The 26,167-nt window shown below is 42.2% G+C and overlaps 1 protein-coding gene across 3 annotated transcripts in view; it reads left to right on the top strand.

The window, feature by feature from the left end:
- The first annotated feature begins 3,187 nt into the window (after nt 1-3,187).
- The window catches only part of ZFAT (zinc finger and AT-hook domain containing), a 75,962-nt gene continuing 52,982 nt past the window's right edge, over nt 3,188-26,167 (top strand). Inside the window, exons 1-3 of one of the 3 annotated variants that reach the window (XM_065669006.1) lie at nt 3,188-3,497; nt 16,074-16,244; nt 22,157-22,417. In XM_065669006.1, coding sequence (XP_065525078.1) covers nt 3,479-3,497; nt 16,074-16,244; nt 22,157-22,417 — 451 coding nt within the window. In that variant the 5' untranslated portion in view covers nt 3,188-3,478. Of the gene's footprint in view, nt 3,498-3,710; nt 4,117-16,073; nt 16,245-22,156; nt 22,418-26,167 lie in introns of those variants that run through there. The other 2 variants (XM_065669004.1, XM_065669005.1) reach the window with 2 other exon arrangements.

The following is a 26,167-nucleotide window of genomic DNA, read 5'->3' as shown; positions in this document are numbered from 1 at the left end:
GCCTTGAATTTAGTCAATGAGGAAACTGGGACAGGCAGACCAACAAACAGCCCAGGACCAGATTCCCCCTTGAGGTGAGGGCGGTCCTCTGCTTTGAGCTGGCACTTCCACCTGATGCTACTGACCCCCTTAGCTGAATCAGCTGGCTGTGTGCTGCAGCATCAATCATGCTGGTGATGAATTACATGGCGGACAACATATTCCATAGTGGCACATGGTGGAATTTCTGGAAAAACTTGAGGGTATTTTTGTTGAAGCTGTGGAAATTGTGATTTAGAGTTGTACAAACCTTGCTTTAATGTGGTTCTGTGACCAGGGCAGGCACCTCAGCAGCTTCTGCTCTTGTCCTTCTCATCTGACCTCTGGCAGACAGAGCTCCCAGAACATTTGGACTGGGTCAGATGCCAAAGCTCTGAGATTCCAGCTCTGATTTTTTTTTTTAAAGACCCAGCCTTTATTGATATACCCTTTTACACAGGCTTGTGACCATGCCAAGCATAACTATATGCAACAACTGTATGTAGAAAGTAACAAACCACAAGTCCTGCTGATGCTCAACCAGTGCATCTAACCAGTGCATCAAACAATGCATTTTCTAACTGTGTGAGAGATTTGGGACAAGCACTTTTCTTGGCAGAAGAATCTACACTACTTGCTGTAGTAAGGCTTGGTGACTCAAGGACCAGAGCATGTTCCTGCAGTCCCAAGGTAGGATGAATATTGCTCATGTCCTAAAAAGAGCACAATCCCTTCATTTCACAGGTGGCAAATGCCTCAGCATGAATGTGCCTTCACCTTTACTGCTTATAGTGGAAAAAAATGGTAGATGCAGTATTGAGCAGGCGTGGGAAGGGGGGCAAAAAGGGCACTAGGAGTCTAGAAGGTGAAGAGGGCAAGTCAAGGCAGTGAACCAAAGGCCAGGTTCCTAAATGCTGCTTCTCAACAGCTTGGAATACCCACGCATGACTCTGCTATGATGTGGCTCTGTCATCCAGGTCAGAGCTGACAGTAATTTTCATCTATTGTGTGTTCACCTCACTCCACGCCGTGAATCACTGACAAGACTGCTGAGCTCCTGTTGCGTCTCCTCTGCCCTCTGCTTTCCTGACCTGGACATCTTGAGAAGCAACGTGTAGTCAGGCCACAGTGTCAATGAACAAATGCCCTTCTTCAGTTCCTTCTGTTCCCAATGCTTATGCTTCCATTCACAATGATTTTAACACTTGTTAGAAATCTCCATGCTCCCACCCTGCAAGCCTTAATTTCAGCTTCCGAGGGGCCCCAGTAAGTTAAGTAACAGGGACCCACTTCCCTTTGGCTGCAGGCCTATAGTTTGTTCTCTGTCTTTTATATCTGATCTTTACTGTGAGGGTGGTGAGGCACTGGAACAGGTTGCCCAAAGAAATGGTAAATGCTCCATCCCCAGCAGTGTTCAACGCCAGGTGGGCCAGAGCCTTGGGCAACACCATCTGGTGTGAGGTGTCCCTGCCCATTGCAGGGGGCTGGAACTTGATGAACTTAAGGTCCTTTCCAACTCTAACCCTGATTCTATGATGACAGAGAGGGCTCAGTCGCAGAGCACTGTGGAACGCGAACTGGGGCTCTGGAGCCTGTATTTATGATATGAATCATCATACAGATATTTTCTAGATTTAAATCTGTTTATGGGACTAATATATAGGTTTTGTGACCTTCTGCCTGTGGCTGAATTTTACTGGTCACAATGAGATATAAGCACTATTGTTTTTATAAGCTATTTCTCAGCTATTCTGTATGCACTATTTAATTTACAACAGGAAATTATTCAGGTTCATTACTGTAATCAATACTGAAATGAATTCCCGTTTTGACAGTTTTTACTTTTCACACATAACTGAGTACATCTGCAGCATGACAAAAATAATATAACACTGTTAATGTTCAGGAAGGATAATGAGATTCCTACACAATAACAGACATTATGGGATTTAATACTGAATTCATTAATACTGAATACATTAAATACTTGTGATGATTTGAGTGATAAAACTGATATTCGGTGGTTGTTAGTGTAGAAACAAAACAGAACAAGAGGCACAAGGGGGTCATCCAGTGTTCCAGAGCCACCAGTTGTGCTCTGCCATGGAAGTGCCTGTCTTCAAACTCCTATTAAGAAAAGCTCAAGAAATGATTTATACCCAAATTCATGATGTAGAAACTGCACCAAACTATGTGACTCACCAGACTGTTGATACACATTGATCTGTGGCTCTCCAAGGCCAACATTAAAAGTTCTGAAAAATAAACTTATAAACCAGTCATGGTCTTAAGCATGAGGGTAAATACCCATCTGAACTAGAAGCTTCCAGTGTTCATTTATGAATTTATTATAGAATCATAGAATAATTAGGGTTGGAAAGGACCTCAAGATCATCTAGTTCCAACCCCCCTGGACAGGGACACCTCACACTAAACCATCCCACTGCAATTTTCCCCCCAGCTTGTCCAGTTATCTTGTGGTAAATATGGCGTAGCAGGTTCATGAAGCCACTTTTAATTTACTGGAGGTAAACTAAAACAACTTTGTCACCGAAGGGCTGTGTCAGTGTAAACAGTGCAAGTCCCATCCTCCTCCTCCTCCTCGGGGTCTGGCTGAGGCTGCTCCGGGCACAGTGAATTCACCCCAGCAGAGTGACCCTCGAAGCCAGCGCAGCCTGGCGGGTGACCGGGAGGACACCCCATGTGCTCCCGCCCCGCTGCCGTGTGTCCCTCAGGAATCACCCGAGGAACCACCCCAGGAACCACCTCAGGAACCATCTCAGGAACCACCCTAGGAATCACCTCAGGAACCACCCCAGGAATCACCTCAGGCACCACCTCAGGAATCACCTCAGGAATCACCTCAGGAATCACCTCAGGCACCACCTCAGCAACCACCTCAGCAACCACCTCAGCAACCACCTCAGCAACCACCCCAGGAACCACCTCAGGCACCACCTCAGGCACCACCTCAGGAACCACCTCAGGCACCTCAGGAACCACCTCAGGCACCTCAGGCACCACCTCAGGAATCACCTCAGGCACCACCTCAGGAACCACCTCAGGAACCACCTCAGGAATCACCTCAGGCACCACCCCAGGACACCCGGAAGCGCGAACGCGCCTCTGACAGGAACCGCGCGCACGACACCGCCGCCGCCAGCACCATCGCGCAGGCGCCGCGCGCGCGCGCCCCGCCCTCACGCTCGCCGTACGCCGCCGCCGCGGCAGAAGGCGCCGTGTCGGACGCGGCAGATTCGCCATAACCCGCGGCTCAGCCGGCCGGGCCCCCGCCGCCGCACCGAGTCACATAAGCCTCTATTCACCAAAGCGGGAGGCCCGCGGGACCCCGGCACGCTGCCGCCGACAGCGGGCTTTGTTTTTACCCTTCCCCTTCCCGCGCCTCTCGGCTCCGGGCCAGCTCCCCCCCGCCAGGCGCCGCCGCTTCCCCGCCGCCGTCATGGAGGCTGCGGCCGCAGGTGAGCGGGGCGGCTCGGGGCCCGCGGAGCGCGCACGGATCCTCCTGCGACGCGGCCCCCGCTGACGGTGAGGGCCGGGGGAGGGAAGTAGTTCCGGCGAGCGTCTGTCGTCACGCTGCATCCGCATGAGAAGTAGTTCCCTCACCGGCGAGCGGCTGTGCTTGCGCACCGCAGCCGAGTTCGCCGCTTATTTAGGGGCTGCAGGGTGCTTCGGCGACTGTGGAGCCTCCTTTACCCCCTTGGCCAAGCAGGGGGAAGCCCCATAGCGCGGGCCGTGGGATCCGTGTGCGTGTGGGGCTGCGGTGAAGGGCTCCGAGTGGTGCCTGCGGGGTGCCGGGGCTGGGGAGCCCCGAGGTGCCCCCGCTGCCCCCGCTGCCCGTCCTGTTGAGGAGGAGCCGGGGAGCACCTGGAAGGGAGCAGCTGCCGGCTGTTTGTGTTGGAGGAAGGCACGCCTGGGTTTAAAACACCCGTGCTTTCCTTTAGCAGCCTGTGTAAATAGTTTTTAGCTCGGTTCAGCTGCAGAAGGGCGATAGCGAGTTAAAGTCAGACGTTTCCATTGCGTTGTTATTGCAGTCCTTTATCTGCCTTGTATTGGCCTGACTTGCGCAGGGATTACTGTGTAAGTAGAACTGCCTTGATAGCCGCAGTAACGCTGTGTACGTGCTCTATGCATTTCACAGTCCCTACCTGTTCGTTGCAGTACAGGTTTGTGGAGCGCTGTTGCAGTGATGCAGCTCACCAGTTACCCTGTATGTTCCAATGTGGCTTTTGGTCCTTGCTCCCTGAGATGACGTTTTCAATGTTTAGAATCCTAAGATTTATTTCTGGCTGTGCTATCGAGTATTTGCAAGTAGTTTACAACTCAAACAGGATTTTGTGCCAAAGCAAATGGCACTATCGGAATAACTTGTATGTGCAGAGAATGTCTAACAGGTGCTATGTTATTTAGGTACTATTATAAAAGCATTCTACGACTGTTTTATATTCCCTTATCTAACTTTAAATGAGAATTTAATTCTCTTGCTGCTATTGCTACTAATAAATTGGTATTAATTCAGTTTATATTAATGAAAAGTGTTCTGAGGGTCATTGAACCTGGCACTGTTGTGAGTATCCAGTATGTCTGGTCCTGCAACTACTGACTTGTATTCAACTTCAAATGCATTTCTCTTATGTGTGCTTCCAAAATCAGGTTTGAAGTGTTTCAGCCAGGGTATCATGGAATCATAGATTGGTCAGGGTTGGAAAGGACCTTAAGATCGTACAGTTCCAGCCCCCTTGCCATAGGCAGGGACACCTCACACTAGACCCTGCCACCCAAGGCTCTGTCCAACCTGGCCTTGGACACTGCCAGGGGTGGGGCACTTACCACTTCTTTGGGCAACCTCTTCCAGGGCCTCACCATCCTTACAGTAAAGAACTTCTTCCTTATATCTGACCTGAACTTCTCCTGTTTAAGTTTGATCCCATTATCCCTTGTATCCAGAAGTCGGGGCTGATCACGCAGTTCGTGCTCATTCTTTGTGCGATTCTGAGTATTTTCGGTGTCTCTGGTAGTGCGGTTGATGGTATGATACTGTACAAGTGTATTTTAGTGGTAGCTTCCGCAGTGGTGCATTTAGCCGCATGAGGGCGATCTTAGAACATCAAAAAAGACAACATTTCGGCACATCTATTACGGCTTTCTTATTTTCAACGATGGAAAAGCTCCCTTGTTTATATGTTTGATAAACTGGTTATTCTAAACAGCTGCAAATGACTTAATTTTCTAGTTATTAGAGCGTAGTTTTTAATCCGGTTCTGGATTTTGTATATTCTAGCCAATATAAAAGTTAATTGTCTTCTTTTGAAGAACTTTATGTAACTCTTCCCAGTAGGATTTGTAAAGCTAAAAGAAAAACAATACGTATGTTTTTGTTTGCCTTCATTAGTTAAGCTTCAGTAGTTTTAAAAGCAAGTTTCTTTTGACAAATCTAGTAGCAGACTGGTTAAATAAAATATGTTTGGTTGTAGTAAGAGCATGAGGACACAAATCAGATAAGAGCCTTGTGCCCTTTTCCTGTTGGGGTGGCTGTTTGCTCACGTGGCATGAGGCGAGTTCTGGTTTCTGGTCATATCTTAGACAAGTCTGAAGCCAGTCAATGTAACCTGGATACTCAGTCTTCCAGTAACTGAAATGAACATTCTAAAATTGGTTTACCAGAAGGAAAAATTCTAGCTTGTTACTAGTCTGTCTACCTCTGCATTGGAGATAATGATGTCTCTATGTCAAATACTTAGAGATTTTCAGAGGTACTTTGTGATGTTGGTGAAATATTACAGTTTGAATGCTGGAGTGACTGACCTATGTTAAAGTCTACACTGTGTAATGCTTCTACTGCAACTTAAGGCTGTGTGGAGACCTCACAGCATCCTTCCAGTATTGAAGGGGGCCCAGAAAGATGCTGGAGAGGGACTGTAACGACAGGACAAGGGGAATAGGTTCAGACTCGAACAGGGGAAGTTTAGATTGGATATAAGGCAGAATTTCTTTACTTTGAGGGTGGTGAGGCACTGGAATGGGTTGCCACGGATGTTGTGAATGCTCCATCCCTGGCAGTGTTCAAGGAAGGCCAGGCTGGACAGAGCCTTGGTTGACATGGTTTAGTATGAGGTGTCCCTGCCCATGGCAGGGGGTTGGAAGTAGATGATGTTAAGGTCCTTTCCGACCCTAACTATTCTGTGATTCTTAAAGTATCAATATGTGGATCTGAATTCTGTGGCACGCCTGATGTGTGTCTCTAGCAGTGCCTCCTGATGGATGTCCAAATAGGCAAGCATAAGGACAGGACAAGCCCACACTGGTATTTGTCCAGAATACTCCAGGCCTTCTTCTGGGCTTGTGGAACCCCAGCCAGTGTCTGTCCACTTCCTACTTCTTGATGGACTTTCCTTCTAAGAATTTTTAACATCAAGCAGACCTTTACCCCCCTAGCCTTTACCTGCAGAACTGTGTCCTTTCATGTTCTCTGCTTCTCCCAGTGCAGCAGCAGGAAGAGAACAACTGAAAAAGCAGCCAGTGGTTTTAGAGAGAGAATTTTCTGTGGTCTCCATGACACACATGATTTCATAGTTCTTCATTTTACGCTTTGACTTTTTTTGCAGAAAAATGCTAATTTTGTGTATGGAATTGGTGTGTATGGAATTGTGTATGGAATTGGTGTGTATGGAATAAGTTTTGTGTATGGAATTGTGCTCTGGTTTTCATTGTCCTTATTGCTGGACCTTTTAAGGATTATTTTAGTGGTAGTAATAGTAATTCAGTTTAGATTGGTTTGTTTTTTTCAAGTTAGAGAAACAGTATCCAGAGATGTAAGCCCAGTATGGACTTCTCTCCTGGCTTTTATAGGCGTTTGTGTTACAGGACTATTTGTTTTCTAGGACTGTCTATTACAACTGTAAGATTTGAGGTTTGAGTAGTGAGGTTCTTGACTTTGTTTTGAGGCTCTTGTTAAAGTGTTTGCCAGAATGTGAGATCTTGCATAGGAAACCTCTCCAAACCCTTAAAGAGCACAGCAAATTGAAAAAGCCTCTTTTGCTATGGGTTCCTCTTCTTTGAAGGGTCTTTTCATACACAGATTACTTCTTACTACAGTGGCTCTTGGGCAGGACTGTGTACTATTGAGGTGCTCTAAAAAAACGCCGTGTTTTATTTTCAAGCTGATAAAATTATCCATATTGACCTGCCTTACTATGGTTTTACATTAAATTTACAATCTGTGTATGTGTCTTCTTGTGACAAAACTCTATAAAGATGTTTTCTTCTACTAAAGTTTTCTTTCACTGCTGTTTAGCTGTATGATAGGGTATTTTTTTCTTCCGCCTTCTAAAACCTTCTTTGATGATTAGCATCAGATCTGATGCTTTTTAATGCTGCTTTTAAGGACTTAACTCTTCTTGGAACCTTTTTAGTCCTTTTTGTGGTTTGTTTTTGTTAAAGACTCTTTTTATCTTTATATAGTTCACATTGTTGAAGTTAAATGCAAACATTTTGCTCTTTATCACTTTTAAAGCATTTTGAGTATCCCTTTAATCATGGTTACAGGGTAGCTCTCAAGTACTGTCACTTTGAGTGGGGTCCTGTGTTTTCTTTAGATAAAGTTAAGAGCTGTTTCTCCTTACCTGATTTCCCCGACTGCTTGCTGGGAGACTACTCATTACTGGTGTCTAAACATTTAATCTTTGCATCCTGTCCTGACCTGACATTTAACCAATAAATGAAGCCTACAATAGATAGTTTTTATATGTCGTTGTAACTTCTTTTATCCCCTTCAGTGAGTCACAATCATTCTTACCCTTGTGGTCAGACTCATGTAGTCCTACCTCTGCATTTCTGTGCAATTCGAGTATTTCATTCCTCAGGGAGTCTGTTGCTTGTTAAAATAGCTTGGTAATCAGATTTGACCCTAAGTTGTTTCTAACAGATGGCATTGATTCATAAACAGTACTTTCTGTCCGCATCATTTTAAGGTGGTCATGTCCCACTGGCATCACAACAATGTTTTTCAGCAGCTTGTTTGAATGTATGTCTTGTCAGTAATCATAGAATCATAAAATGGCTTGGGTCTGAAAGGACCTAATGATCATCCAGTTCCAACCCCCAGCCATGGGCAAAGATGCCTCTCACTAGACCTTGTCACCCAAGGCTCTGCCAAACCTGGCCTTGAACACTGGCAGGGATGGAGCATTCACAGCTTCCTTGGGCAAACTGTTTCAGTGCGTCACCACCTTGTCTACAGGATACCTTATCTCAGGCTTCTTGTGTTATTGCAGTAGTATGTGCAATTTGTCTTTTTACAAGCAACTGTAAAGAAATGGTAAACAGATTTTGTTCCAACTGTTCTTTGTTGTTCCCAATTAAAATTTTATTAACTTCTGTGTCATCATTTGAAAACAGTCTTCATGGTTTTACCACTGCAAGCTGAATCACTTTGATCTTTGTGGTCACCTGTCCTACAGACTGAAATTTAAAAGTATTTTCATAATCTCTTAAATTTGGCTAAAGCCTGGTGCTCCTCTCTGTGTTGTTCTCAACTTGTACTGTTCTCTTTGGTGTGTACAGCACTATCACACTGGTTCTGCTCGCAACAGCACCATTATGCATTCATGTCCCAAGTGCTTTCCCCCCCTGCTTTTGTTCTCTCTGTTCTATTTGTACTGCTTAGATTTTTAAATGCAGCTTATTTCTTAATCAGAAGCATTCACAAACATCAGTGTAATTTAGTGTTACACAGCTCTCTGTAATGTCTGAGAGCCTCTATAGATGTAGTTTACCAGCTAAACTACGCTTATGGCTTTGTTAGAAGAAATGTTTAGTGTGTATAGTTTGATTTTTCCATAAAGTCATATTAAGCAGTGTAGATCTTGGTACCATCTTTCAGTTTTTGCAGGAGTGCATCCTATAACAACACTGCCATAACTTCCTTCCTTCTTGTTAAAGAACATTTGTGGCAATTAACTAAAGAGAAATTAAATTACCCTGATTTTAGTCAGCAGGCAAAAGTGAGGTGAGCACAGATATGGCCAGGTGCTCCTTTGCTTTGACTGGATATATTCTGTGTTGGGGGTTTGGTCTCAGCAGTTACTTTATGCTGGTGAATTAAAAATAGTTACTGTTCAGACTGGTTCAAGTTCAGGTGAAGGAAGCCCTAAAATAGGTTTCTCTTCTCTTGCCTGCTGCTTTTAGAACAGTTAGTTTTGAATAGGGATTGTTGTGATGCTGCTGTTCTAATAATAGCACATAGTGGCATGTTTGATATACTTTTTCCTTAATGTTTACTGAAGATAATGCTTTGAATTTGGAGATCTGCAATAATCCTGCATGTTAATTTCTGTATGGATCAAAATAGAGAAAACAGCAGGAGACAAGTATTGATTTATTTAATTTTTTTAGTCTATCAAATGAAGAGAAATGAAATTAGTTTATATTGACATCTTCATTAAAATAACTAAAATGCCGTAAGGTCGAGGAAGAGGTTTAGGGAATAAATTCATGGCTAAATATAGCCTTCTGTGCCTCAAGTGGATGTAATCAAAACTTGATTCATTTAAAGATCCTTTTCTGTAAGATAGAAAACTGCACCTGGCAGTCACTTCCATTTTACTGAAATACTGAAGCAGCGCTTATTGCTCGAAGGCATTAAAACCACAGTCATACATTGCACAGGACTGAAAAAATGTTTCCTTGCTGTGTTTCTTGGGAAAATATTTATTTAAATCTGGACTGGTTTTTGCCATACAATGGTTGAAAGTACATATGTCATAGAGTCATAGAATGGTTTGGATTGGAAAGGACCTTAACATCATCAAGTTCCAACCCCCTGCCATGGGCAGGGGCACCTCTCACTAAACCATGTCACCCAAGGCTCTGTCCAACCTGGCCTTGAACACCGCCAGGGATGGAACATTCACAACCTCCGTAGGCAACCCATTCCAGTGCCTCACCACCCTTACAGTAAAGAACTTCTTCCTTACATCCAATCTAAACTTTCCCTGTTTAAGTTTTAACCCGTTACCCCTTGTCCTGTCACTACAGTCCCTGATGAAGGAGGAGTTTGCTTTGGTAGATGAGGATTGGGTTAGGGATCAGCTATGCAAACTGGACATCTGTAAATCGATGGGTCCGGATGGAATGCACCCACGGGTGCTGAGGGAGCTGGCGGAGGTCATTGCTAGGCCACTTTCCATCATCTTTGGTAAGTCGTGGGAAATGGGCGAGGTGCCTGAGGATTGGCGGATGGCAAAGGTCACACCAATCTATAAGAAGGGCAAGAAGGAGGACCCGGGTAATTATAGACCGGTCAGCCTTACCTCCATCCCTGGAAAGATGATGGAACAACTTATTCTTGACTCCATCACTAGGCATATCAAGGATGAGGGGGTCATTAAGAACAGCCAACATGGTTTTATGAGGGGGAAGTCATGTATGACCAACCTTATAGCCTTCTATGAGGAAGTGACTAGGTGGAGGGATGATGGTAGAGCGGTAGATGTAGTTTTTCTTGATTTCAGTAAGGCATTTGATACTGTCTCCCACAGCATCCTCATAGATAAGCTAAGGAAGTGTGGGCTTGACGATCAAGTAGTGAGGTGGATCGAGAACTGGTTGAAAGGAAGAAGGCAGAGAGTTGTGGTCAATGGCGCAGAATCTAGCTGGAGGTCTGTGACTAGTGGAGTTCCTCAGGGGTCGGTGCTGGGACCGGTGCTGTTTAATATTTTCATCAATGACCTGGATGAGGGAACTGAGTGCACCCTCAGCAAGTTTGCTGATGACACAAAACTGGGAGGAGTGGCTGACACACCAGAGGACTGTGCTGCCATTCAGCGAGACCTGGACAGGCTGGAGAGTTGGGCGGGGAGAAACTGGATGAAATTTAACAAGGGCAAGTGTAGAGTCTTGCATCTGGGGAAGAACAACCCCATGTACCAGTACAGGTTGGGGGGTGACCTGCTGGAAAGTAGTGAAGGGGAAAGGGACCTGGGGGTCCTGGTGGATAGGAGGATGACCATGAGCCAGCAGTGTGCTCTTGTGGCCAAGAAGGCAAATGGCATCTTAGGGTGCATTAGAAAGGGAGTGGTTAGTAGGTCAAGAGAGGTTCTCCTCCCCCTCTACTCAGCCTTGGTGAGGCCGCATCTGGAATATTGCGTCCAGTTCTGGGCCCCTCTGTTCAAGAAGGACAGGGAATTGCTTGAAGGAGTCCAGCGCAGAGCCACGAGGATGATTAGGGGAGTGGAACATCTCCCTTATGAGGAGAGGCTGAGGGAGCTGGGTCTCTTTAGCTTGCAAAAGAGGAGACTGAGGGGTGACCTCATCAATGTTTACAAATATGTGAAGGGTAGGTGTCAGGATGATGGAGCTAGGCTTTCTTCAGTGATATCCAGTGATAGGACAAGGGGCAATGGGTGTAAACTGGAACATAGGAAGTTCCACGTTAACATCAGGAAGAACTTCTTTACTGTAAGAGTGACAGAGCACTGGAACAGGTTGCCCAGGGGGGTTGTGGAGTCTCCTACACTGGAGATATTCAAGGCCCGCCTGGACAAGTTCCTGTGTGATGTACTGTAGGTTACCCTGCTCTTGCAGGGGGGTTGGACTAGATGATCTTTTGAGGTCCCTTCCAACCCTTGGGATTCTGTGATTCTGTGAAGAGTCCCTCCACAGCATCCCTATAGGCCCCCTTCAGATACTGGAAGGCTGCTCTGAGGTCCCCACACAGCCTTCTCTTCTCCAGGCTGAACAGCCCCAGCTTCCTCAGCCTGTCTTCATACGGGAGGTGCTCCAGTCCCCTGATCATCCTTGTGACCTCCTCTGGACTTGTTCCAACAGTTCCATGTCCTTTTTATGTTGAGGACACCAGAACTGTACACAATACTCCAGGTGAGGTCTCATGAAAGCAGAGGGGCAGGATCACCTCCTTCGACGTGCTGGTCACACTCGTTTAGATGCAGCCCAGGATACAGTTGGCTTTCTGGGTGTAGGTGCAGTTTTGGGGCTGTGAGCGCACAATGTCAATAATATATTACCTGATTACTGTAAATAGCATTAATTTCAGTGATTTTTCTAAGATAAGTGCTTCTTTCTCCTCCTGTCTTTCCTCCCCAATCCAACTTTAAAGCCAAACAGCATAGGTATATTTTATACTTTGTGAAGGGGGCTGGAAATGAAGGAACCTGCTTCCTAGTCTGCAAGTTTCTGTTTGTTTTTAGTAATCCATTTGTTGATTTCCCTTTGCTGTGTTCATGCTCAGTGTAAAGAAAAAAAGGCTGAGAAATATGCTGGGATCTCTGGAAAAATAGAAACAAAATAACTTCACATAGAGCTTAACATTTCTCTTTTCCATGTAAGAAGAAAACCACTGGTGTTATTTGTTTCAGTGTACCTTTAGCACAGCTTACATGGGCAAAGTGAAGATAATGGATTAACAGAAAGTGTATTTAGTGAAGAGAATGTTCCCATTTGGGTTTGGCTGTAATTCCTGTTGATTGTTTGCCTGCGCACTTTATTACTGTGCCTTTCTTTCTCTGCATATTTAATTGCTGTCTAATTAATTGCTCTGTTGATTTCCCACATCATTAATTATTCATTAATTAATCATTGATTCTCTGCATAGCTAATTAACTTATTGCTTATTTGATTTTTACACTTAATTGACTGTAATTCATTACTCTATTGCTGCACCACCTAATTAGCAACTGGTTAATCAATTACTGTTTGCTTACTCCTAATCTAGTTGTTTAGACCTGTGATCAGCAGGGTTTATCCTCTGCTATCTGCCAGGTTGGACAGAGCCTGGCAACATGGTCTAGTAGAAACTGTCCCTGCCGTGGCAGGGGGGTTAGAACTTGATGATCCTAAGGTCCTTTCTAACCCGAACCATTCTATGTTTCTATCATCTGACCTCCTTTTCCAGCCGTTCTTCCTGAAATAATTTCTTTACTCAGGTTTTGTTTCCATCTCTCCTCTGAGCAAAGCACATGGATCTTCTGCATGTTCTCTTAATGCTTTCTGCACCTTCGCTAACATTGTTCTCTGCCACCTGATTTGTTCACCCCTGGTTTTGTTCCAGCTTTACTTCTTTTTGACGGGTTTGTGTAATCAGGCACTTTAAACAACCACAGAGACTTTTGGGAATTCTTCTTGCAATATCTGAAGGGGTACCAGAGAGCGACTCTTCATCAGGGACTGTAGCGATAGGGCAAGTTATAATGGGTTTAAAATTAAACAGGGGAAGTTTAGGTTAGATATAAGGAAAAAGCTCTTTACTGTGAGGGTGCTGAGGCACTGGAACAGGTTGCCCAAAGAAGTGGGAAATGCTTCATCCCTGGTGGTGTTCAAGGCCAGGTTGGACAGAGCCTTGGGCAGCATGGTCTGGTGTGAAGTGTCCCTGCCCATGGCAGAGGGTTGGAACTGGATGATCTTAAGGTCCTTTCCAACCCTAGCTGTTCTATGATTCTGCCCGTTTCCAAGTCCTCAGTGGGAGGAATAAGAAGGAAAGTGGTGTGTGAGTACTGATTGCAGCTGTTCAAGGAGGAGACAGGAAACACAGAACATCGAGACTGAACTTTCTGAGAGAACAGCCAGCGGATCAGGAAGCAGAAACAGTGGCAGATAAAACCTCAAACCAGAAGTGTCATCCAGATAATGGAATTTACATGCTTAGTGTTACTTAAACCTTTAGGTAAATGCTCATAGGTTTTGTAGTGTGAATTTTAAATGTACATTTGCATTTGGAGAGAACAGTTACCTACTGCATCAGAAACGGGCTTCATTCACTTTTCTTACTCTTCTTAAATAAAAGAAGAATGCTGACTAGAGCTGAACCAGTTCAAAGGAACTTTTCCATTGTAAGCATACTGCAATCAAAATAGAAATGTGTGTGCTCAAGAAAGCAGAATGCCTAACAAGGAACCCTGCCGAGCTCCTAAGAACATGTTGAGTGTATCATCCATTACAGAGCTGCCTGTATGTGTAATACAGAGTGCTTCAAACAGCAGGATCAGGTATTTGTGTTGTTTTGCAGATACGTCTTCAAAGAGATGAAGATACACCCTGTGTTTTGTGGTAGTTGTATTATTTCAAAGATAAGGATGCTTTGGTTATAGGTGCAAATGTTAGGTTAGGTGCCTTGTTAGGGGCTAACAACTATAAGAGAGTCAGCTCTGCTGTTCTTAACATTTAGAATACCTTAAAGATGGATTTTTCTGAGTGGGGTGAACCATATAATTGTATCATAAAGGGAGGGAAGTAATGTTGAATAGGAGGCGTGATCTTTACTTGGGGCTGTTTTGAAAACAGATCCCAAAATACAGCTTTCCGATTCTCTTCCCCCCATACTCGCCCCCAAATTCACAAAATGGCACTTTAGTTTTCTACCTATCTGGCTAATCTGTGGTTTGGTTTGTACCTAAAGTAGCATTGGTTTTTCCAGTTTGATGTCCCTAAATTTCCTTAGGGGCACTGAGGGAGAGGAGCAGTTGAAACCTATCTCTGGGTGAGGTTAGGTCTGTTGCTGAAGAAGTGGGCTGTTAAAATTGATTCCTGGCTATTGTTGGGTGTCATCAGACACTGAAAGGAGCCACTGACTTGAAAAATCAGACCATTGAAACAAATGACAGCAGTTTTAGGAAGCAAACAAAGTCTCTGAATTAACTATTTTTAGGTGTTTTTTTTCTGAACTGTTGACTTTATATTAACCCTTCTTTATTGCTACCTACTTTCTGTGGCTTTCAAATCACACTTCTAGAACCTGTGAATTAAAAGAAAACCCAAAAAAACCCCATGAAGTTTTGACTAAAAAGTTCTGTAAAGTTTCTATTTAAAGCATTGACCAAGGAAAGTTTTCATGGAATTATTCATTTGCTGCCACTTTGAAGGTTTTTAGTTTGTTTGGGTTTTCTTTGCATCAGTGGGAATTTTTCCCAGAACTTGTTTGTCACAGCATAGGAAATACTAAATGATTAATGTTAATATTGCCTCTGAAGCTAATACAGGTATATCTTGAGAGCACAACTTTTTTTCCCCTTCCTAAATTTTCTTCTTATTCCTGCCTGTTTTTCTCCATGTAGATGGGTCAAGATGAGGCCTGATATTGTTTTGCAAATATTGGGATAAAAAGAGAGAAAACTTTGTTTGTAGAACTCTTGAAATGAATGGCCAGAAGAAGAAAGGAAGACTATGATTGCATAGCTGTGACTGTGGTGTGATGCAAGTTTGTGGTCTACAGCAGTGTAGATGTTTTAAGCTTCCTTCCCACCCTTTCATTAGTGGCAGAGGCGCATCTAAGGATAATGACCCCTGAAACCATGCACTTAATGTTTGTAACTCACAGTGTATGCTCATGGTAGCATGCTAAGGTAAAAATGACGCGTCAAAACATACAGGTTTTATCATATCTATTTTCTAACTAATGTTGTTATAGTGAACAAAAGTTTCCTTTTATGTTTTACAGTACTTAATTCTTCCTTCTTTAGTTTCCAGCAGTTACACAGGTTATCAGAGAAATTAGACTTGCTTATGTGAAGTAAGTAGAAAGGTGAAGTACATGTAGGAAAGAACAGTGAGGCCTGTGAACAGAAATAAGGGTTTGGAGCCCAACTGTATTTCAGAGCTGCTTTGTAAATGATAATGTGTTTTGCATTTATGCTGATGTGATACACAACGAACCTGGACGAGGACTTGGTGTCTTACAGAATTTCACCCTGTATTTGAAAGAAATATGAAATTGTAATGTTGTCTGAGGCTGGAAGAGAAAAAAGGTTTTTCTGTCCTGCTTCCTGTTGGACCTTCTTAGAAAATATCCAAGATTTAAGCCAGAAAGACTGCTCTCCCTGGGAGAATGTGCGTAGGAGTTTAACCATTTCTTAACTGAATTAATTTGGGGATTTATTACGAATGTCTTCGTTTAACAGTGTAACATTCTTTGTTTCAGCTCATTACTGTCGGTAACTAATGGTTACTGTGTTAGCTGAACCAACACCTCAACAACTACGGATAATATAAACAAGTGATTAACTGCTCATTTTAAACTTGTTTTTCAGGGATCAATTCCATCTTCATGTGTAAGCTTTGTAACTTATTTTCACCAAATCAATCTGAACTGCTGTCTCATGTCTCCGAGAAGCATACAGAAGAAGGGACCAGTGTGGATGACATCATTATTCCTCTCCAACCACTAACAGTACCCACAAACATCAACAAAGATGGAGAAGGTATGTTCATATATTGAGAGGAATGTAATTTTTAAGGTCATTTAGTTTTTTAATAAACCATCTGCCACCCTTAATTTCATTCAGTGCAGAATAGGTCAGAGGACAGATGTGGATAAACTCAGCATATGATAGGGGATGATGACATTGGGCCGTGTCAGGTATAGCAAAGTCTACATCCAACAGCTTTAATCTGAGCTGTGTAATAGCGATGGAAAGCAACTAGGCCACCATGGATGGGAACATGTCTTGAGGCTGAGGAATGGTGGTGTGCTTTTTGAGTTTTCTAACTTGTTTGTTGTGATTCAAATAATATTAATACTTCTATTCCAAAAAAGAAGTGGCATGATTTGTAATTTATAACTGTGCTTTGATACTGGCACTGGTAAGTAAAGCAATCTGGTAGCCGAAGGTTGAATTAAGTTACACGGAACAATTCTACTCTGCAGTGGAAGAAGCTACATTCATTCTGGTTTTAACTGATTATAATTGCAATCTCTTCTAATATTAGAAATAGGCTGAAAGTGGATCAGAATTTGTGATTATATCTTCTTTTAGGCCCTTACTGAGCAATGGATTTATCTTGCTGGCAAACCTCTTCCTTAACAAAACTACTATGATATTCTACTCATTATGTTTTCTGGATTTTAAAAACCATGTGCTCATGAATAAACCCCACTCTAATATCATACTTGATAGATTTTTTTTTTATCATTAACATAAGCTTGTGATATTTCATGTATTTACCAGCATTAATTCAGCAGTTATTTTGACTTCCTCAGCATAAGAAGATATTTTTAATAATAGTCATATAGTATTCAACTATAGCTGCTATCTCTTCAGATGGTTGGTGTGGAAAAATCGCACCAGATTACTATTTTACACAATGCCTAAAACTAGCAGTGCATCAGAAGACGATGAATAAATATAAGATCTGCATCAAGTTTCAAAATACCATTCTAATTTTATTTTAATTATACAGAATGAATTTTTGAGACATGCAGAATGCATCTTCCTTTCTGAAATCTTTGTTTCCTGTTATCCCTTCACTAAATTGTGTTTCTGAGTACAGCGAGACTAGTAGTTTGTAGCTTATTCTCACTCCTTTTAGTAAAAAGGCTCTTCTGTAAAGGTCTGTCTGCATTTGTGTCAGGGACTGTCTGCACTTTCTGTATGGTAAGCTGTTAAGCATGCATTGTACATTTATGAGAATAGTATGTAATTCCTGTTGTGATATGAAGCAGCAGAAATTAGACATATGCAGCTGTTAAGAACTTTGCAAATCTAATTACGTAAAATACCATATTTATCTGTTAAGTTACACATTCATAAATTACCTTTTCCATTATTCTTGGTGAATACTTTTCATCACCTTATATGATCATATGGTGCCACCTTTTTCAGATTACGTAGCCCAGCTCTGTGCCATCTGCTGTCAGTAAGAATGTCAAGGTAAATCACTTTCAGATAGTTTTCAACTTGTATTCTAGAAATACATTTGATATCACTCCTTTCCCATCACGCAGATTGCTCAGAGAAGAGGGTAGTTTGTTCTGAATTCCTGTTCAATTATTTCCTGTGTTCTGTTTAGAAAAATAGGGAATTTGGGGAGTTCTTCCAAGGCATTTTTTCCCTCCTGTTACAGAATCTGCAGTGACAAAACTTCTAAAATGTATATTATAAATTTTTTCTCAGTGGACCCTTTTTGTGGTAACTCAGTCTTGTCTCTAAAGGTAGAAGTGATTGATAAATGACAGTCTTAGAAACTCCCTTTTAGTACTGATTGACTGATAGGTGAACATCTTATCCTTTGAAAGCACAGTTTCTCTTCCAAGTATTGGTAAACACTGTAGCTCCTCCAGAATTGGTATAAATGAGTGAACACTGAGTTGTTAATGGAGCTCTTTGTTCTGCCTGAGTAATAAATTGATGATTTTATAAGTCCTGTGAACAAGTAGAATGTTAGGCAAGTAATATGTGGTTATTACTCTAATGTTGTTTTATTGGCAGAGCTCTCTGCTGAATTTTATTTAGTCACACCACTTTCCCATAGTTAGGTCATGATCTATTCAGATCGTTTGTTCTAACTGTTTTGATAGGGTGGTATTTGCATTTTGCTGTCAAGGAGAGCCAAGGGTTTTAGGCAGATGTTGCTGTCATACAAATTATGCATAGGTCGCATTGTGTCCAGCACTGGAGTGTGACATCTTTGGGAAGTGACAGGTATTTACTCATCAACTGCAGTCACTCGTGCTCCACTTGTGCTTAGGGTTTTCTTTTAGAATCATAGAATAGTTAGGGTTGGAAAGGACCTCAAGATCATCCAGTTCCAACCCCCCTGCCATGGGCAGGGACACCTCACACTAAACCATCCCACCCAAGGCTTCATCCAACCTGGCATTGAACACTGCCAGGGATGGAGCACTCACAACCTCCCTGGGCAACCTATTCCAGTGTCTCACCACCCTAACAGGAAAGAGTTTCCTCCTTATATCCAATCTAAACTTTCCCTGTTTAAGTTTTAACCCATTACCCCTTGTCCTGTCACTACAGTCCCTGATGAAGAGTCCCTCCCCAGCATCCCTATAGGCCCCCTTCAGGTACTGGAAGGCTGCTATGAGGTCTCCACTGTGATCTTCATCTTCTTCTAAGTGCTGGTCAGAACTCTGTTTTGGTTTTTTTGCTTAGTCAGATTGGTAATGATTTGAGGGACAGCATTAGACGCCCTAGCATCATCTATTCGTAATATTATTCTTTGATGGATCATTAATTGTTTCAGGGTATATCTGCATTATGGGAGACATGATTTATTGATTATGAAACCTTGAAGACAGTTACAGTATGAGTATCATAGAAATCACCTCTCTCGGCTGATAATTGACAAAACTACTGCACTGGAGTGCAGTAGCACAGAAATGCAGAAAGCTGCGAGGGAGGGTTGGAAAACTTATATGAAAGGGTTGCTTTTTCTCCTGCTGATAAAGAGGTTTTTGGTGTTATCAGAAGGGTAGATTTAGATTGGACATTGGGAAGAAATTCTTCCCTGTGAGGGTGCTGAGGTGCTGGTACAGGGTGCCCAGAGAAGCTGTGGCTGCCCTGTCCCTGACGGTGTCCAAGGCCAGGTTGGACAGGGCATGGGGCAACCTGGTCTAATGGGAGGTGTCCCTGCCCGTGACAGGGGGTTGGAACTAAGTGAGCTTTAATGTCCCTTCCAATCCAAACCATTTATGATTCTGTGATTCTGTATTTAAGCAGGCAGGTACTCAATCACTCCTATGACAAGACAGAATGCTTTCTTTTTCACTTGATATTAATTACATGATTAACTCAAAGCTGTGCTCTCTGTATGTGGGTATTTCTTTGCCTCATATATGTAAGGGAAATGTGGAACAGATTTTGAATAAGATGCTGCCACCACCTCCTGTTCTATTGCATCATCTTCCCTTAAGATTCCTTGAGGTCATTCATTTTTCCATATGCTCTAGCTCAATCAGTTTAGTAAGGTCTTTTGGCACATATACTTGAAAATTATTTGGGGTTTGTATTTTATTTAATATTCTCTCATGATTTTTAAGACTTTTACATTGTCAGTCTCAATTCAGGCAGAAGGTAGGCTATTGGCTTGATGAATACTCAATAAAAAACCTATATAGTTCTTAATCTTTATTCTTGATATACACTGGTGAAGGTTTCTGGTATAGGAGGAGAAGAAAAGTTTATTGTAGGAGGCACAGTTTATGTGTGGCAGAGACCAGTCTTTCTTAGCTTGAATAATCTCAAGATACTTCCAAGCTTTTAGAACTGCAACAGTTACTTAATTACTGGGCATTTCTCTGTTGTAACCTGGAAGAAATATTTCATACTTAGCCCATCTGCACTGTGAAAAGCAACAACAAAAACCGTATTACCAAATCCAAACAAGCCCTCAAACCAACAGTAAAAGCATGAAATTCTGAGGAGAATATTTTCTGTTTTTGCACAGATCTCAAGATTTGGAAATATTTTGGTGTAAAATAACAGCTTTAAGGGACTTCTTTGCTGTGGCTGCCTTAAGCTGAAACATGCCAAAAATTTAATTTTGCTTGTTTTATTTCTGAGCCTTAGAAACAGTGTTCTTCACAAAATTTTTGTATGTGCCTGACTCTGATTCTGAAAGGTGATGGTTGACAGGAGCTTCACACCTCCTGTGTTTCACTCAGCACATATAATGCACGTTATGCTCTGGTGTTTTTTGGCAGTTACAATGATGGTATCAAGCTCTTTTTCATGCTCAAAGCTGGAAGTCACTGTACATAACTGAAAGTTGTTTAACTGGGATCTTGGTCACCCAGGGATCCAGAGACAATCCAGGCCTTATGTGATCTGAACAGCACTCTGAAGAGTAGTTTCACTGTTTCTTCACTATAGAAGGCAAATACTAACTAATTTGAGAGCTCAGTTGTCTAACAAGAGATAAAAAGAATGCTAAAATCCTGGAGGAAGCCTGACTGTCCTGTTCTCCATACAACATCATGCAAGCTCTTTTCACAGAATCATAGAATCATTTAGGTTGAAAAAGACCTTTAAGGTCATTGAGTCCAACTGTTTACCCAGCACTGCCAAGTCCACCACTAAACCATGGCCTTCGATGCGCAGTAATTTTCCTTCTAAATGCAGTAGATGTGATACTTCACCAGATGTCTGCTAAGACTCCAGGAAACCTATTTAAATGCTACCAGGCTTTGGTGTTTGTGAACTGGCAGTTTCTTTCAGAAGAGCAAGGTTAAAGTAAATAACCAAAGCCTGTACAATAACAGTCAGTTAATTCTTCAAGAAGCACAGGGTAAGGAAGTAAAAAACCAAGCAAGCAACCCCAGTGATTAACAAGAAAGAGACTGATAGTCTGATTCTCGTCATTGTATTAAACTATTCAATAGAAGTAACCTAGAAATTTCCCCCTTTGACTGTCTGCTCTTGATAGCTGAAAGTTTCCTTGGGATCTAGTTGGTTTGGTCAGTGAAGTCAGCAGTTACACCTGTGAGTGGGTGATAGCAAGGCGGTTTTTTGAAGTAACTACAGCAGTGATGAGAGAAATCATCATCAGGAAGTAGCATGAAGTATTTTATGTTGCCATGAGTTTTTGTGTTCGCTACATCTCATTGGTGTTACCAGTATTTCCGCTACAGAAATATGGAAATCATAGGATCAACTACGTTGGAAAAGACCTTTAAAATCATCAAGTCCAACCATTACCCCAGGACTGCCAAGACCACTGCAAAACCATGTCGCTGGGGGAAAAATGGGAAATTACATTGTATTTCTTAAGAATTTTGAATGATTTCAGATTTAGTAACTTTAAATACTCACTAAGGAAAAAATTTTTTCCATGACTTCTAGAATTTATTTGTTGCCAAAGATTTTTTATGCCAATTTTTGACTAAGAAGTGTTAATAAAGAACCACACGAAATACTGTTCAGTTTTCTTTTAAAAGGACAATGAGCTTTTGTTTTTTAAACAAAGATATACATTGACATGTGTTTTCTATGAATACATGTCAATACTGGAGCCATTTCTTTGAGAGTGCTTTAAATTTAAAAGGCTTTTTGTTGAGTGTCAGAACACAGCAGATCAACTTTGTAGAATATGCATGCTGATACAGTTATAGAACAGCCCAAAAGAGTGCTTGCAGTATAATTCCTGTAAAACTGACACTTTGATATCTGCCAATCTCAGTAACTCAAACTTTGCAGCTAGCAGAAATGCCAATGAATACCACTGTTTTCAGATAAGTTTGTGTGAAGCTAAACTTTCTTTAAGCTTTATGGATAGAGGCTGTCAAACTTAATGTACTATTCCTGTTTTTCACAGATCAGATTGATATTGCTGATTAGCCACGGAATTTAATTACGGTTTCTTTTTAAATCTCTTTTTCTAGAGCTTCTTGTAGCAAAGAGGAAAAGAGGCAGACCAAAAGGCTCTACTAAGAAGTTTTGTGTGGATGAAGATGTGGCAGAAAATAACCCTGTTCCAAGTGAAGAAACTCTTCCTGGGACAGAAGAAGGAACAGAACTGTCTGAAGTCTCACCAGGAAGCTTGGAATGTAGGAAATGCAATCGGAAGTTCTCCAACACACGTCAGCTGAGGAAACATATCTGCATTATTGGTTTAAGTGAAGGAGAGGAAGAAGGAGACGGAGGTAAGAAAATATCCAACAAAAATGTCTGAACCATGTTGTGAAACTGTGTTTCCATCTTGTGACCCGATTGGTAATGACTCAGAATCCCCAGAGTTAATTTCGAATGGAATGGAATTGTCAGTTTCTTTGAACACAAAAAGCACATTGAAGCAAAACTGAGAGCAAAGCCAGACAAGGTAGACATGTTTATTGTACTAATGATTGTCTTAAACTCCCTGAAATGCTGCTTCTCCGTAAGCAACTGTTCTGCCTCTCACAAAGAGGGTTACAGTTTTGCAACGAGAAGTAGTAAGGGCTGCATCGCTAAATTTCACACATAGCTGAGGAAGGATGATCCCAGAGAGGTTTTTCAATCTTGTGACTTGGGAAACCTGACATGTCTTCACTGTGCCTGCTCCCAGCCAGAAGGTGGAGCCGCTTCAGCCTCCACCACTGGGATGGGATGGGTTTGAGGAGTTTGGCTGTATCTGGGTTGGGTCAGTTCCCCAGCAGCTGCCTCTCTTGTTTTGAGGCATAGACAACAGGTAATCATTTTAACTGCCATCCCTCTCCCACACTGCAGCATGAGCTGAATCTCTGGTAGATATAAGAGAGGATGGTTGATGGATGGGGAATGTGGTTTGGGTGGAAGACAGACTACAGTAGTGGGCAGATTCTTGGAGTGAACCACTCATTCCTGCTGAATTAGAGCCTGCACCATTCTCAAAGATAGCACTTTTGGCCTTAGTTTAAAATGGTTTTGCCATCAGCTGGATTCTGATTTAAGTGATTTTTTTTTTTTGTTATTATTTTTTTTTTCCTGCAAGTATCATGTCAGTCTCTGCAGGAGAAGCTATTGCATGTGTTCATTTTGTATGGCCAGTTTCCATTTTGTTTTTTTTTCTTTTCCCCAAGCTGTTCCCTTGCTACTGTGAACTACCAGCGTCTTTTAGGGGATAAAAAAATAGTAGTTTGTATGAAGCATAGTTTAAAAACATGCCAGTTAAGGATGAGCAGCTGTGCCTGCTAGATGTCCTACATCCAGTTACGAATGCAGAGAGCAGTACCTTCAGTTAGTGGCACAAATAGAATCGTGGGACAGATCTAGTTCGACAGGACTCTGAAAGCAGTGGTTAGTTCAGAGTTGACAGTAGCTTTACTCATCAACACTGACACGACCATTCCTTAAATGTGTTAGAAGACACAGGCACAGTGTTGTATTTCTTGCAGAAGCAGGAGCAGGCATTTAAAATGGCTGTTGCTAGATAGGGGAGGTCAGTCTATTCATCTGCTGAATAGAAATGCCAGCTGACTTCTTGGCAAGGGAGATGCAAAGTGAGGCAGTTTGTCTAAATAAATCTGTTGAGACCAAGCAAAGACTCTTACTGCTTTGAGAGACTTGGCATAGCTATTCTAAGTTGCATATATTCTATTTTCTCATAAATCATCTTAAAAAATCAGTTATGGGTGTTCATTTATAAAACAACAGGAATTGTGCTATAGAGGTGGGTTGTTTTAATTATAAGAGGCGCACTTATTTTGATACTCTAATCCACATTGCTAACACTTAAGTGGGTTTTTTTCCTGTAAGATAGCTAAATTACTGATGAGATGGTCCCATATTATGGAAAGGCAGTTTGAGCCCTAGTGGTCAAAGTTGTGACTCTTTGTTTTTTCATTAAAACATGCTTTTGTCTCCCTATTAACCCTTTCCTAAAGCACACTTTATAGTTCAGTGGGTTTTGGTGTAGAGAGAGTTCAGGAAGAAAGCAGCTATCACTGAGAGTTAAGATGTTGGAGTTTTTTTCTGGTCTGGTGACTTCATAGAGAGCTTTTGTTGGTTGTTCAGGTTACATACACTACGAAATAGTTACGTTTGTAGTAAAAGGTACTGGTAACGTGTGGAGCCCTGGCTCCTTATCAACAGATTGTTTCTGGAATATGCTTATTGCTCTCCAAAAGGGGAAGAATGGAGCTGCTGCCATCAACAGGCATTAGATTAGTGAATAAATTCTAATGTTTAAGTATGAGAACTGGACATTACCACTCTGTAGAACAGAATCATAGAATGGTTGGGGTTGGAAGGGACCTTAAAGATTATCTCATTGTCTTATCTCGTGAGACCTCACTTGGAGTATTGTGTACAGTTCTGATGTCCTCAACATAAAAAGGACATGGAACTGTTGGAACAAGTCCAGAGGAGGGCCACGAGGATGATCAGGGGACTGGAGCACCTCCCGTATGAAGATAGGCTGAGGAAGTTGGGGCTGTTCAGCCTGGAGAAGAGAAGGCTGCGTGGGGACCTCAGAGCAGCCTCCCAGTACCTGAAGGGGGCCTATAGGGATGCTGGGGAGGGACTCTTCATCAGGGACTGTAGTGACAGGACAAGGGGTAACGGGTTAAAACTTAAACAGGGGAAGTTTAGATTGGATATAAGGAAGAAGTTCTTTACTGTGAGGGTGGTGAGGCACTGGAATGGGTTGCCCAGGGAGGCTGTGAATGCTCCACCCCTGGCGGTGTTCAAGGCCAGTTTGGACAGAGCCTTGGGTGACATGGTTTAGAGTGAGGTGTCCCTGCCCATGGCAGGGGGTTGGAACTAGGTGATATTAAGGTCCTTTCCAACCCTAACTATTCTATGGTTCTATCTAGTTCCAACCCCATGTAGTGAGGAGACAATAGGGGTTTTTTTCCATATAAAAAGGTTTTGAGGATGTTTATACACAAACATATTCAACACTAGTTGAAGATGTAAGATCAGCAAATTGGTTGTATTATATCAACTTGCTGGGTTTTGATCAACGTCTGTGTGGGCTTTTCTGTGTTAAGGGACTTTGCATGGCACTCAATACCTTCCTCTCATCTTTGCAGATACTGAGTGTGGTATTCCTGTTACTTGCTGGATCTTCTCAGCTCATACTGAGATGGTGAAAGTTGATATTCAGTCCTTTGTTTTAAGTACTCACCAGCTTTGGGTTTCTTCAAATATTTTCACATGACCATCATCTTAATATTTAGCACTTGGCACCTGTGCACAAGATTACTGTGCATGTAAAAGAGCAACACTTCAGTAAAGAAATACTGTTACATTGCAGTTTTGTATGTTATTTTAAATAGCATTTGTGGTGTTGTGTTTTGAAGGCAAGGAATCAATCAAATCTGTTTATTGCAGCGTGTCTGATCTTTTTCACAGCTCTTACCCTTGGTTGAACTGAAGGAATTAGCAAACTGATCTGCCTGATAGAGGCACATTAGAAAAGAAAACCAGCATGAAACATTTGTTAGCTTATTACTGTGGTAGTAGTTCTGCATTAGTGTGGATCACTGACAGAATCAAGTTTGTCCTTTTCTGTTTTCAGTAGAATTCCAGTATTCAGAAGCTAATAGAGTTACAGGTTAACATGAAAAGCATGAAAAGGCAATGCAATGGTTTTGTCATTTATTTTCAACCATTTTATTTCCTCATTAAACTGACTCTTTTTAATGGTTAGAAAGGGATTTAAGAGTAGAGGGCTTCATATGCCTACTAGGAATTTAATACATGATCCCAAGCCAAATGAATATTCTGTTGTCCTCATCACAGCTTTCTTTTCAATCTATAGTATTGGATTTCTTTTATCTAAAATATACAAAACCTGACTTTAAGTCTTGTCCACAGGTATATCAAATCTTTCCCTCCCTCCATATTATCACTAACTCTCACTGTCCACTAAACAAACAGCAGAGTAATTAGCTTGATTAATCTTTGTATTTGTTGTTAAACAGTATGTGATG

Source organism: Lathamus discolor, chromosome 2 (assembly GCF_037157495.1).
Source record: "Lathamus discolor isolate bLatDis1 chromosome 2, bLatDis1.hap1, whole genome shotgun sequence".
Taxonomy (NCBI): Eukaryota; Metazoa; Chordata; class Aves; order Psittaciformes; family Psittacidae; genus Lathamus; species Lathamus discolor.
The sequence above is the reverse complement of the archived record's forward strand: the minus strand, read 5'-3'. Positions and strand labels throughout refer to the sequence as shown.